The sequence below is a fragment of the Phoca vitulina genome, unplaced genomic scaffold (assembly GCF_004348235.1).
Source record: "Phoca vitulina isolate PV1807 unplaced genomic scaffold, GSC_HSeal_1.0 scaffold6, whole genome shotgun sequence".
NCBI classification, from domain to species: Eukaryota; Metazoa; Chordata; class Mammalia; order Carnivora; family Phocidae; genus Phoca; species Phoca vitulina.
In genome coordinates this window covers 54,287,900-54,302,739 of record NW_022589709.1, presented here as the reverse complement: position 1 = coordinate 54,302,739, position 14,840 = coordinate 54,287,900, and the positions used below count along the sequence as shown (strand labels likewise).

General features: G+C 38.3%; 1 protein-coding gene across 4 annotated transcripts in view; it reads left to right on the top strand.

The window, feature by feature from the left end:
* TNPO1 (transportin 1) overlaps nucleotides 1-14,840 on the top strand; it is an 89,491-nt gene that overhangs the window by 28,738 nt on the left and 45,913 nt on the right. For 3 of the 4 annotated variants that reach the window (XM_032404236.1, XM_032404239.1, XM_032404238.1), the window contains exons 2-3: nucleotides 11,546-11,659; nucleotides 14,576-14,651. In XM_032404236.1, coding sequence (XP_032260127.1) covers nucleotides 11,546-11,659; nucleotides 14,576-14,651 — 190 coding nt within the window. Of the gene's footprint in view, nucleotides 1-10,473; nucleotides 11,413-11,545; nucleotides 11,660-14,575; nucleotides 14,652-14,840 lie in introns of those variants that run through there. The other variant, XM_032404237.1, reaches the window with a different exon arrangement.

Here is a 14,840-nt window from a genome sequence, read left to right as displayed (position 1 = left end):
GAACCAGGAAGAAATTGAAAACCTGAACAGACCCATAACCAGCAAGGAAATTGAAGCAGTAATCAAAAATCTCCCAAGTAACAAGAGCCTGGGGCTTCCCAGGGGGAATTCTACCAAACTTTTAAAGAAGAATTAATACCTATTCTTCTGAAGCTGTTTCAAAAAGATAGAAATGGAAAAAGAATAGAAATGGAAGGAAAACTTCCAGACTCTTTCTATGAAGCCAGCATTACCTTGATCCCAAAACCAGACAAAGACCCCAACCAAAAGGAGAATTACAGACCAATATCCATGATGAACATGGATGCAAAAATTCTCACCAAAATACTAGCCGATAGGATCCAACAGTGCATTATTCACCACAGCCAAGTGAGATTTATTCCTGGGCTGCAAGGGTGGTTCAACATCCACAAATCAATCAATGTGATACAATACATTAATAAAAGAAAGGACAAGAACCATATTATCCTCTCGATAGATGCAGAAAAAGCATTTGACAAAGTACAGCATCGTTTCTTGATTAAAACTCTTCACAGTGTAGGGATAGAGGGTACATACTTCAATATCATAAAAGCCATCTATGAAAAACCCACAGCGAATATCATTCTCAATGGGAAAAAACAGAGCTTTTCCCCTAAGGTCAGGAACACAGCAGGAATGTCCACTATCACCACTGCTATTCAACATAGTATTAGAAGTCCCAGCCTCAGCAATTAGACAACAAAAATAAAAGGCATCTGAATTGGCAAAGAAGTCAAACTCTCACTCTTTGCAGATGACATGATACCCTGTGTGGAAAACCCAAAAAAACTCCACCCCAAAACTGCTAGAACTCATACAGGAATTCAGCAAAGTGGCAGGAATATAAAATCAATGTGCAGAAATCAAGTGCATTTCTATCCACTCACAATGAGACAGAAGAAAGAGAAATTAAGGAGTCAATACCATTTACAAATGCACCAAAAACCATAAGATACCTAGGAATAAACCTAACCAAAGAGGCAAAGAATCTGTACTCGAAAACTATAGAACACTCATGAAAGAAATTGAGGAAGACACAAAGAAATGGAAAAACGTTCCATGCTCATGGATTGGAAGAACAAATGTTGTTAAAATGTTTATGCTACCTAGAGCAATCTACACATTTAATGCAATCCCTATCAAAATACCATCAACTTTTTTCACAGAGCTGGAACAAATAATCCTAAAATTTGTATGGAACCAGAAAAAAATCCGAATAGCCAAAGGAATGTTGAAAAAGCAAAGCAAAGCTGGTGGCATCACAATTCCAGACTTCAAGCTCTATTACAAAGCTGTCATCATCAAGACAGTATAGTACTGGCACAAAAACAGACACAAAGATCAATGGAACAGAATAGAGAGCCCAGAAATAGACCCTCAACTCTATGGTCAGCTAATCTTCGACAAAGCAGGAAAGAATGTCCAATGGAAAAAAGACGGTCTCTTCAACAAATGGTGTTGGGAAAATTGGACAGCCACATGCAGAAGAATGAAACTGGTCCATTTCCTTACACCACACACAAAAATAGACTCAAAATGTATGAAAGACCAAAATGTGAGACAGGAGTCCATTAATATCCTAGAGGAGAACACAGGCAGCAACCTCTTCGACCTCGGCCGCAGCAACTTCTTGCTAGACGCGTCTCCAAAGACAAGGGAAACAAAGGCAAAAATGAACTATTGGGACTTTATCAAGATAAAAAGCTTTTTCACAGCAAAGGAAACAGTGAACAAAACCAAAAGACAAATGAAAAAACGGGAGAAGATAGTTGGAAATGTATTATCAGATAAAGGGCTAGTATCCAAAATCTATAAAGAACTTACCAAACTCAACACCCAAATAACAACTAATCCAATCAAGAAATGGGCAGAAGACATGAACAGACATTTCTCCAAAGAAGACCTACAAATGGCCAACCAATACATGAAAAAATGCTCAACATCACTTGGCATCAGGGAAATAAAATCAAAACCGCAGTGAGATACCACCTCACACCAGTCAGAATGACTAAAATTAACAAGTTAGGAAAGAACAGATGTTGGCGAGGGTGCAGAGAAAGGAGAACCCTCTTACACTGTTGGTAGGAATGCAAGCTGGTACAGCCACTCTGGAAAACCGTATGGAGGTTCCTCAAAAGGTTGAAAATAGAGCTACCCTACAACCCTGCAATTGGACTACTGGGTATTTACCCCAAAGATACAAATGTAGTGATCTGAAGGGGCGCCTACACCCCAATGTTTATAGCAGCAATGTTCACAGTAGCCAAACTACAGAAGGAGCCCAGATGTCCATCGACAGATGAATGGATAAAAAAGATATGAGATATATGTATACACACACACACACACACACACACACACACACACACACAATGGAATACTACTCAGCCATCAAAAAAAGAAATCTTGCCACTTGCAACAACATGGACGGAACTAGAGGGTATTATACTAAGCAAAATAAGTCAATCAGAGAAAGACAATTATATGAACTCATTCATATGTGGAATTTAAGAAACAAAACAGGATCATAGGGGAAGAAAGGAAAAAATAAAACAAGACGAAATCAGAGAGGGAGACAAACCATAAGAGACTCTTAATCATAGGAAACAAACTGAAGGTTGCTGGAGGGAAGGGGGGTGAGGGGATATGGTAACTGGGTGATGGACATTAAGGAGGGCATGTGATGTAATGAGTACCAGGTATTATATAAGACTGATGAATCACTGACCTCCATCTCTGAAACTAATAATAAAAATAAATAATTTACCATTTTGAAAGAAGATTAAAAAAAGCTTCACAAAGACATCCGACCAAAATATGCAAATTAACTGTATAGTTCTTTAAGGTCAATATTAATAAACAACCCCCCACAGGCATATTTTGCATTATCTTACTATTCCAATTAATTGCCAACTATTTTCAACCAGATAGTTAACTCAGATTTGATGTATAGAGATGACTTTGTATGGAGAACCATAGTTTCCTAATCTATATAGACATAAAATTTAAGAAAACCTTTGTGTGTAATGAACACATTTCGCTAACATGTGATTTTAAACCAATGTGAATTTTTGTGCTCTGGCTGTGAAGTAAAGATAGTAGGTATGTATTAAAGATATTCTGATATAGTGCCTTTGTAATAAACTAGTCCATAAATTTAAAAAACAAAAATGAATAGTTTAAACTCTCTGGAGCGCCTGAGTGGCTCATTTCAAAGTGTGTGTAACCCAATCTCACAATTATGAGTTCGAGCCCCATATTGGGTGTAGAGACAACTTAATAAAACTTAAGAAAAAGAAAAGTTTAAACTCTGGAAAGAGGAGTTTAAACTCTGAAAAGCAAGGTGCAGTTACCACACCTGAACTGAAGAAGGTAGACACTAATCAATAGAGCTATTGAATTTTTGGTTATGCATGGAAAAGAGAAGTCTACTCAAGAAGTCTACCCAAGAGTTCTGTTAATGCTTAGTTACATGTTCATGAAAGTGGCAGAATGAGAATAATACAACAGCATGGTTCAGTGGACAGGCTCTGGAGTCAGGTACATCAGGGCTTAGGACCTGCCTTTGTTCATTACGACCTCTGTGACCTTGGATATACTTAACTTGACTTAAGCCTGTTCCTTTTCTGTAAAATGGAAATGATAATAGTCCCTACTCATGGAATTCAATGAGATGATACATTTAAAGCACTTAGTATAATAACTGGCACATAAAAATGCTCCGTAAATGATAACAGGGTTGCTGTTATTACTAGGCACAGTTGAGACTTTGAAATCACACAGATTTGGTTTTGAATGCCCAATCTGCCACACACTGGCCAGGCAAGTACTTAACCTCTCTCAACCTCAGTTAATATAAAATGGAGTTAATATCTACCTCATACTGCTGTTGTGAATATTAAATGAGTTGAAGTATATGGGAAGTACCTGGTTGTAGATTGGATTGGGTTTTGAAATCGGGTTTTCCTTCTTATCACCTGTTCATTCTGATACTAGACTACTTTTTTTTTTTTAATTTTTTAATGTTTGTAAAGTATTTGAGTCACATGTCTAGTCATCTTTAAAGGTCTTCCTGAAGGGGCGCTCCAAGAATATATTTATTTAAATTTCCCTTAGTACCTGTTTTCCCTTTTCTTTTTTGTTGTTAATCTTTTTTGCTTTTAGATGACAATAAATTGTAATGCCTGAGGATTATAATTTTAACCTCTTAGCATAATTCTTCCAAGTGGTGAACTAGATCATTCAATCAATCAGGATGATTTAAAACCTATTATGTGCCTCACGTCTTGTAACATAGGAGGAGCCATATGCTGTGGTCCCTTCCCTTTAATCTGAGCGCCTTTCAAATAGCTTGGGCTGCACAGTTGGGTTTTGCTTTTTCTGCTTTTCGTTCTTGAGCCTTGATCTCTGATTACTTTGTAGAATTTCTTAAAGGACTTTGTAGTTTCACTGATAGCTATAATTTAACAAGCCTGTTGACATTTTGATTCTTTGACATTAAAATACCTCATTTTTTAAGTTATTAATAATCTGCTACCTTTAGACTTTGCTTTTTTTCTTTCATACCTGAACTTTGATTTGATTTCTCATAAAAGTTTTATTAAGTATCTTTTAAAAAAAATAGGAGTCTCTTCTTAGCCCTTTGGATATCTCTAATTTTTTTTTCTTCCTTGTTCATCGTAGCATCTTTTTGTAAAAAGCCAGTATAAGAGACATTGGCTTCGGAAGTCTACAAATCTGATTCACATTCAGCAAATGACTTAAGTCGTATTTTGTTTTATCTGTTTGTCAAATGAAGATAATACTTACCACCTAGTTACAACAAAGGGTTGTTGTAAAGATTAGATTTAGAATATCTTGAACTCGTGAACTCAGCACTATCAAAATATCTCATTTATATTATATGTTCCCAATATACATACTGCTTTATTTATTGTTTTTATTTATTTATTTTACAATAGTGAAATATGATTTTTACTTTTCTCTTTTACCTCATGAAAAAGGTATCAAATATATGTTACTCCTTTAGAATACAAATGGTTTTATTTACGGTTAGTTTCCCAGTTTACAGAAATTGATGTTTCTGTTAGAAAGGCAGTATATCAGAGGCTTAGAGACGGGACTCTGGAGCCAGATTAGTTGGGTTTGAATCAGGGCTTCGTTTATTATGTAAGTAACCTTGGGCAAGTAATTTAACTTCTTGGTGCCTCAATTTACTTATCTGTAAAATATAGGTAATTTTAATACATCATAGAGTTCTGAGGACTAAATTAACATATATAAGTGTTTAGGACACTGCCTGGTTCTCAAAAACATTAGCTATTGGTATGTTTTTTAAGCTATTGGTATTTTTTTAAGCTATTGATATTACTGACAAAATAATAGATGTGTTTATCCCTTTAACATGTAAATACCAGATTTTGTGGTAGTATTTTGGCTCTCTGTGAAGGATGACAGCCTTTCCCCTAACAAACTGGAACTCTTATTTTCTTTTATTTACTTAAGTAATCTCTGCACCCAACGTGGGGCGCAAACTCACAACTCTGAGATTGGAACTCCATTTTATCTATCTATCTGTCTATCTGTACAGAGCGAGATAGCTCGAGTGGGGAATGGAAAAGGCAGAGGGAGAGAGAGAATCTTAAGCAGGATCCACACTTAGTGCAGAGGGCAACATGGGGCTCAATCTCATGACCCTGAGATCATGACCCTAAATCAAGAGTCAGCCTCTTAACCCACTGAGCCACCCAGGCTCCCGGAACTCCATTTTAAATTCAGATTGGACAGTTAGGTCTTCCGTGGCTCCTGCCCCTCCACTGATTTCCCACATTGCAGTCTGATGGGTTTTATATAGGAATCATTTTTTGTTAGGAAAATATTCTGCTTATTATGAAAGTTAACGTAATACTGAACAGCAGAAAGTTAACCTCTCCTTTCTCATTTCTACTTCCTAGGAAGAGTAATTGTTTTCCATATTTGTATTTGATCATGTCTTCTATTAGTTTATAACCCCTCTCACAAGCTTTCTATTAGTCTTAGGATGCATTCCAACTCTTAACATGGCTGTGGGGGCCTCCTAGCCCTTGCCTTCCTCTCATTTTTCATTTTTTGGTAATTCCTGTTCGATTCTCAGGTAAAAAGTCACTTCTTCAGGGAGGTTCTTTCCTGACCTCCTAAAGGGGTAAGCTTAATGTCCCCCCAGCCCTTGTACTTGTTCTACCATAGTCGTTCTCCTACAATAGTGCTGCTGTCTGGGGTGAGGGTGGGGGTCCTAGAATTGGTGAAGTGCTATTGGTATTTTGTCAGAGGGGCTGAGGGATTCTAGATGTTTACCATTAAGAATTATCTTAAGCCCTGAATGACTTTTGACTCTCCCACTTAGATGGTCACATAGGTGAAAAAATGTCACCCTAAAGCCTAATAACATGATTTTACATATACACATGGAATTTTTTGCAGGATTTTTATTAAATGTTGAGTTTTCCAGGAATAAAACTACTGTACTACTGAAGGAAGAGTATGCCTTGTGTTCTTTGGAGTTGTTCACCATTTTGGGAAATTATGTCAATGATAGCAACAGTTATCACATTCTTGTAATTCACCATAGAGGTGGAAACATCTGACTCAGTAAATATTTTTTGAATGTAATTGAAATTAGAAGGAAAAAAAAGCTCTGAACCAAAGGTGGGGGGTAAAGCGTGTTTCTCTTTCCTGGCAGAATATATTTGTGTTCCTCTCTGTCCCTGTTGCACCTTATTCATATTCTTCATTCATAGGCCCCACATCTGTCTCTCTCATTAAATCAGAGCTTAATGAGGGCAAGAACAATATTTTACTTACCTTTGAATCTTTGTTGCTCATTGAGCACATGGTAGTTGCTCAGCTTAATATTCAGTTGAATTAATTGCAACAGCAATAGTATTTATTCAACAAATATTTATTGAATCAGACTCTGCCAGGCCAAGAGGGCAAAAAGATGCTGTCCCTCTTCTCAAGGAATACATGATCTATTGCTAAGACAGAACTGGAAATAATTATAATATAATATGATAGTTTCCTAAATGGCAATAGCTATAAACTTTAGATCTGTAATGAAAAAAACATGTAAGTCTTATGGGGAAGTCCTGGAATAATATCATGGAAGAAAAATAGTATCCAGTATCAATCATAGTGCCAAGGAAGACTCTCAATAAATATTTAGAAATTGGATAGATGAGCATAGCTCTGAAGAGTGCAAAGGAGTTTGCCAAATTGTCAAATCTAAAGAGAACATTCCAGTCAGGAAATCCTATTCAGAGGCTCAGAGGTATAAGAGGCTCGGGTGGTATTGGTGGAGCATAAAGTTTGAGGTTAAGTCATCAGAGAGAAAGCTGTTCCTAGAGGTGATGAACCAGATCATGAATGGCCTCTTCCATGAAAAAGAAGTTAGATTTTTATCTTGCAGGCAGTAGAAAACCAATGATGTGACAAGTAAAACTACTATATTTCAGGGGCACCTGGGTGGCTCAGTCAGTTAAGCATCTGCCTTTGGCTCAGGTCATGATTTTGGGCTCCCTGATGAGCGGGAAGCCCGCTTCTCCTTCTCCCTCTGCTCTTCCCCCTGAACATTCTGTCTCTTTCTCTTTCTCTCTCTCTCTCTCTCTCAAAGTCTTTAAAAAAAAACAACAACCATATTTCAGATCATACCATATGCCAGGCAGGTACGTATAATCCTACTATAGAGTTGATATAGTCTCATTTTATAGTTGAGAAACTGAAGTTCAGTGAGATTAATTAACTTGCCCAGGTTTTCACAGCTACTAAGTGGAAAAACTAGGATTTAAACTTAGGTTGGTTGAGTCCAGACCTCCCATCTGCTTTTTAAACTATATTTTACAGCCCCTCCAGCAGGGAAGAAACTAGATTTATTTTTACTTTTTTCAACCAGTGTCTTTACCTCACATGATTTTCAACTCTGGCAAGTTCAAAATTTTTATGTACTTCTAAGTTCTTAACAGTTTGGGAGTCTTTCATTTGCTGAAGGCCCCAAATGGTATCTTACAGTAACTTAGCAGACTACTTTCTATTCTGGTGTCATCTTCTATCTAGCTAGTTCAAGTAACTGTCTTGCCTAATGAAGAGTCTTTGGTTGGTGGGGAGGGTGTTCACCATGGAATGCCATGGCCCAGTCAGCATGATTTGCATACTCTAAAAGAGAAAAATTTGAAGTACTACTTCCCTTTTTTGAAACATCTAGATCTTAGTCTTCACCATGAATAAAGAATAGTATAAAGAATTACTTTAAGAACACCCAGTGTCAATCTTGATATTCTATTTATTATGGATGTAGTTTACTATTTAAATAATGAGTTCTGCCTCAGAATTCTGGTGTCCTTGGTTAGCTTGAAGTACTTCATATGTTATCTAGATTTGTGATCCCTCTGGCTACCCTAGCAGAAGATTATTCCTAATTTTAATGGCTATGAAAATGTGGTAAGTTCTGGAGATAGGGGTTGTGATTGCACAACAATGAGAATGTACTTGATGCCATTAAACTGTACACTTAAAATGGTTAAAATGCTAAATTTTATTTTATGTACACTTTACTACAATAAGAAAAATGTGGTATAGAAGTTCAAAATGACCTGAGATCTCTTATCAAGCAGTTTCCAAATATTTTTGAGAATCTTTTGTCCCCAATAACTTGAGTTATAATCTTCATTCTACCTATCCCACCGTCATAGGCTGATCAAATTAAATGTTCTTAATACTAAACTCTTTGGAAAAAAAAAATTCTACTTGGGTGCAGGGATAAAGACAGAAGCATGATAATGATAGTATGGGGCACTCATCCTCGGGATGAATGTGATAAAGATGTCTTTTGGACTGGCTGCTATTGGCCCCAACTGCACTTTATTCAAAAGGGCAGCTAAGGAGTTAAGGCAGTTAAGTAGGCTATCCAAATGTCACCTCCACTGGTGTGATGTGCATAGTTGCAGCTCCAACTCATAACTAAAGTTCAGATTTTTAGGTTCCATTCTCTTAACCTCTCCCTGCCCCCCACCCCAGTATCAGGAGCAATTAAGTTTTCACCCATTAGATTCACAAAAATTAAAAGAATGTGCTGGTGAAGATGTGGGAAACATTCATATTGTTGGTGAGTGTGAATTGCATAACTGTTTTTAGAAAGTAATTAATAACTGTTAGAAATTTTTAAGTGCACGTACTTTTGGTCTAATAATCCCACTGGGTTGCCACTACTGTGTAGAGACATTAGTACAAGATTATTTTTTGTGTGTGTTGTTTATTGTGGTTAAAAAAGAAAAAAAAGTAGAGGCATCCTGGAAGCCAGTCAAGAAGTGGTTGAACAAATTATGTTATTTTTGTTACTGTTATATGTTATTATTTTATGTTATTGTTAATTATTATTCTATCCATTCTAAAGACCCATATGCAGCTATTAAAAATGAGTTAAATCTATACTTTGGCCGGGAATGATGGTATATTATGTGTTTAAAAGTTGTAGCATTAATAATTTGTAGTATGATCCTAAAACAGAACAAAACCAGAACTATATGTATGTTTGAGAAAGAGAAAGGCGTAGCAGGATTCATACCAAACTTATAACGGATTCGGTCATGGACATAAGCTCGGAGGTAGGATTGAATTAACTTTATGTGTACAACCATGTTGTTTGATTTGTTATAATTTTTGTAATTTTTAACAAGTTTCTGAAGTAAGAAGAAGAGGGAAGGAGGAGAAGATCTGTAATGATAGAAATTAATAATAGGGATTATTTTGGATGACTGAGAAATGGGTACAGTGGAAACCTTGGCACTGGTAATGATCTGTATTTTGATATGGGCATTGGTTACACAGGCATCTTCAGTTTGGAATAATCCATTTAGTTGTATGCCTTTGATTTGTATAGGTTGTGTATATATCAAAGTGTATTAAAATTATGTTAGCAATACAAGGGAATATGATCATGTTTTTAAAAAATACTTTCAGTAAATACTTAATGATATATGAAGGTGTGCAAAAAACAGGACAATTCCATTATAAAATATAATGTACATATAAGCACACAGAGTGAGGACTGGAATAAAAACACTACAATATTAACAGATACCATGTCTAGATGATTATTGTTTTTGTTTTGGGGTTTTCACTTTGGGTAGTTTAGAAGTCTGTAGGAGGTGGTGAGCAAAGCCGCATTACAAGATACTAACCAGAAAATAAGGGTGAAGGAGAGAGGAAAGGTTTAAAAGATAAAAAAAGGAAAGAAAGAAAAACAATGCTAACTAGAGACATGCCCTAAGGTCAGGTAATTTTAACCCCTGCTAGGAAGGGACTCCTACTAGGAAGAGACTCCTACTAGGAAGGGACTAATTTCATCTGTCAAACTCTCATGTAGTAATAAAGCCATATGAAATATTCTTTCATCATACTGTTTGGTTTTTACAATTCTTAAGTTTTGTTTTTGTTTAAGCATTAGTTTTAATGAAACTGTGTCATTGATATAATAGTTTCAACTGATTGTAGCAGATGCAACTCTTAGTAGCTTAAGAAACCTATACTCCGCCCAGTCTTTGCTAATTAACCGTGGTAATTTGCTCAGATCTTTTTGAGCCATAGTTGGCACTTGGGAGCTAATAATACCTCCCTAGGTTGCTTGAGAATGAAACGAGAAAATGTATGTGAGAACACTTTAATGGAATTAAACACGATCCACTTATAAAATTACGTTATTTTTCTTGTTTTTCCTTCACCCCAAAGTCCTTAATTGTGAAACGTGGTTATTTCAGATGGAATTTATTTCACTTGAGTTCAGAAGTTTAAGTTCATAAAAGAATGCAGTTTTTTCAATCACGTTCTGCATATGTAAATGCAACATTGTTTATCGAGGTGTGGGTTGTGATTACAATACAAATTTAATATTTTGGACCAAATATTAGTGCTATGTATATCAAATTGAAATGTAAACTTTTTAATTTTTTCTAAGTATTGTTGAGTTGTCAGGAATTATCAGGCTTTTTTCCCTATTCCAGTCATTCTTCATTATTCACTATGTTAACTTAAAATGACTAATACCCAAAATCAGATCTCTTCAGGTGTTTCGCAGGGGTTTCGATAAGAACTCGACTTCTGATGAGTCCTTAAATCAGTAATAATCTGGGCAGAACTTCAATTGGGTTGGGTTGGAGAAAACTGCGTGGCACTAGGACCCAGGGGGCTCCCGTGAGCGGATCTAGGGGCCAGATTGCAAATTCGCGGTGACTCAGTCTGGTCGGCTCCTTGCGCTCGGCGGCCGCGGCGGCAGCAGCAGCACCAGACGTTGGCGGCGGAGCTGCTAGGATCAGTTCCCCCGGGTTTCGCCGTCCGAGACTTCTTTCGGGGCACCCCAGGCAGGTCCGAGACGTCTGGGGAGTAAAGGGGTCGTTCTGGCGGGGAAAGGGGGGTTGCTCGGCGCGGGAAGCCCTCGGGCCTGTGCACGGGGAGTAACATTTGCTCCGTCTCTTCCTGTGTCTGGCTTTATTTGCAGCAAACCAAGATGGAGTATGAGTGGAAACCTGACGAGCAAGGGCTTCAGCAAATCCTGCAGCTGCTGAAGGAGTCCCAGTCCCCAGACACCACCATCCAGAGAACCGTGCAACAAGTATCCTTTCCGAGGCCTTGCCGCCGCCCGCGCAGCTCGCCCTGCGCGGGGCCCGCTCCCGGCGGCCGGGTGGCTCCTGCCGCCCCTCCCCCTCCTCCCGCTCCCCGGATCCCTCCGCCCTCCGCCCGCCCGCGGGGAGAGGCCCGCCCGCCGCCGCAGCTCCTGCCCGGCGCCTCGCGCACGCGGCCCTCGAGCCCGGTCCGGGGTGCTGCCGCCGCCGCCGGCTTCCGGCCCGCGGGAGGCGGGGGCTCCCGGCCGCCGCCCGCGATCGCGACATGTGCTCCCGCCGGGCCGCCACGTCCCCGCCCGCCCACTGCTGACCTGCCCGTGGGGTGGAGAGCGGCGCGGGCGGGCGCGGCCCGGGTGCGGCGCGGACCCCGGCCCCAGACAATGCGCCCCGCGCCGAGGGGGCGGCGGGCCGAGCGAGAGTCCGGGTGGAGGGCGCTGTGTGCGAGACGGGGCTCGCCGGCCGAGCGTCGGGCCAGAAATGGGGTGGAGCTGGCGCGGGGTTTAAACTGCCGCCGCATTGGGCCTGGGGTTTCTTCGAGGCCCCTGCCGTAAAAGTGCTGGAGACCTGCAAGTGGGGGGGTCTCAGGTCTCACCCCGGCGCTGCTCTTGCTCACACCTGTTGCAAGCTTCCTGGCTCCCGAGTGAAATAGTCCTTTTGGCTCAAAGGCTGACTGCTCAGTTACTCCGTGTTTGCCGAGTTTGCTGGGGTAGCGGTCATATTGCTACGGTTTTAGAGACCGAAAAGGTTAAAAGCAGCAGCAAAATCTCTGCCTTGTGTGCTGTGGTGCCGTGAACGGTGGACAAATGAAAGAGCTCTTACTGGATACGATAAAGGAGATGGATTCACCCAGTCATAAATAAGCTTTTTCATTAGCTTATTTAGCCTGTTCCTTTGAGGCTAAAGAATTCTTTAAAAAAAAAAAACTTAAAAGTCTGCTGTTTTTGCAGAAACAATTTGATTTTTATTGTTAGTGAACAGCAAAACTATAGAATTTGGTAAGTAAGCTCTTTAGTGTAGTTTGGGCTTATTTGAATATAATACACTGTAAAGGTGAAATTATATACAATTCCGTGAGAAACTCTGGTAGATAAGTTTTGAAGTCGAAGAAGTACTGCATTGCTGTAAGTTAAAACTTTAGGTGAGGAAGTACATAGCTTCTTAGTTAATATACTAATATAAAACCGGAGGGTATAATGCTGCTAATACGGAGGTAAGAATGGTAGCTTTGGGGTGTGTTGGACCTTGTATCTGAAGCCTTGCTGTAGCCCAGTCTTAATTTGTGTTGTCATGGCTGTAGGAATGATAGAAGTTGATATTTAATGAATTATAGGTAATTGTATGACACAGTTATTTCTTAAGTTAGCCAAGCCCATAACCACCTTGTAATTTCTTCTATAGCACTATGTATCATTATTTCCTGTTTTGGTACGTATTTATTAAAATACCTTTTATATGCCCAGTACTGTGCTTGGGTTGACAATCAATTTTACGGTTTATTCTGTGTGCCTGGAGCATAGTATGCCTTCTGCATAAGGAACAAATTAAATTTCAGTAGACGAATAAAAATACACATCGCTTTATATTTTTAAGTGCCTAATGATGGATGACTTTGTTCTTTTGTGTGTCCTTAGGAAGCATTTATTTTATTGTTGTTTTTGTATAGGCTTGAGCACCTTTTACAAGACTGTTAGTAATATGGGTAGATGGCCCAAGTTGTAAGAAAGTAAATCTTACCAGGAAGTTTTTATGCAAAATTAGCACATCAGCTTCTTAATATTGGCTATTTACTAAAGAAAGAAACCACTGGATTTTTTTGGTCAAAGAAAGGAGACTTGGGAAATTTTCTAGAGAATGTCTTTTGCTAGTTTATTTAACGTTCTGACCACTAACTATTGAGGGTATTCTAGTATGAAATAAATAGCTAATACAATGTACCTAGAGCTTGTACCATGGGTTTAATTAAAAAAAGTTTTAGGGCGCCTGGGTGGCTCAGTTGGTTAAGCAACTGCCTTCGGCTCAGGGTCATGATCCTGGAGTCCCTGGATCGAGTCCCGCATCAGGCTCCCTGTTCAGCAGGGAGTCTGCTTCTCCCTCTGACCATAACCCCTCTCATGTGCTCGCTCTCATTCTGTCTCTCTCTCAAATAAATAAATAAAATCTTTAAAAAATAAAAATAAAAATTTTAGATCTCAGTAAAAACATTTGAATATTTCTGTCTAATAAAACACAATTAGAAGTGTTATTAAGAAGAATATTAGATGTTAAGAGGGCGTGAAGAAAGATATAATAGAACATTATGTTACTGTTGACAGCCAACAGAATGAAATACCTGCAAATTTAAGTCATTAGAAATGTTAGATCTTGGGGAGGTGTGGACAATTGTAGAACTATTGCAATTCAGTAATTGCATACTGACCTTGTGTAATAATATTAGACTTGATACATAGATTTGTGTATAAGTGGCATTTTTATAAAGTTAATTTTTCTAAATGATCTTTAAAGACCTGTTTTCATTTCTTTGGAATGCTTTTCATTTTTGTCATTATTTTTATACCTAAATACCCTTCTGATTAAGTTTTTAAAGTTCAAATAAATCAAAAATTCTGTTTTGAAAGTTTTTTTGCTATGTTGAGCATTCTGAAGGTGGAACTTGGCTTATGTTGTAATGAATATAATTGATACAAAGTATTAAGTTTAATATTTCAGCCGTAAAGCACCTAAGAGATTTAACATAACCATTAGTGTGTGCTTGGAATAGTGTGTTGATGGTTTTAATAAGATAATTTTATTCTTCTTAAGAAAAAAATGCTAGATTAAAAATATCATGAAAGGGATTCTTGATTTTAAACGCTTAATCTTTTCCTTAGATTACATTAAGAAGTTTCCTTAACTACTGTTTGTTCTAGAAACTGGAACAACTCAATCAATATCCAGATTTTAACAACTACCTGATTTTTGTTCTTACAAAATTAAAATCTGAAGGTAAGTAAGGTTTATAAAAACTACTTGGAAAGGTCTTCGAGACCTATTAAAATACGAAAGTTACTCTCATTTCAAAGGTTTGCATTTTGTAGTAACCACTAGTCCCAGTAGACTTTATTCATTTCACAAATATTTATTGAGCACCACTTAATTTCCAGGCTCAGGGGCAATAAAACTAAACAAAATAAG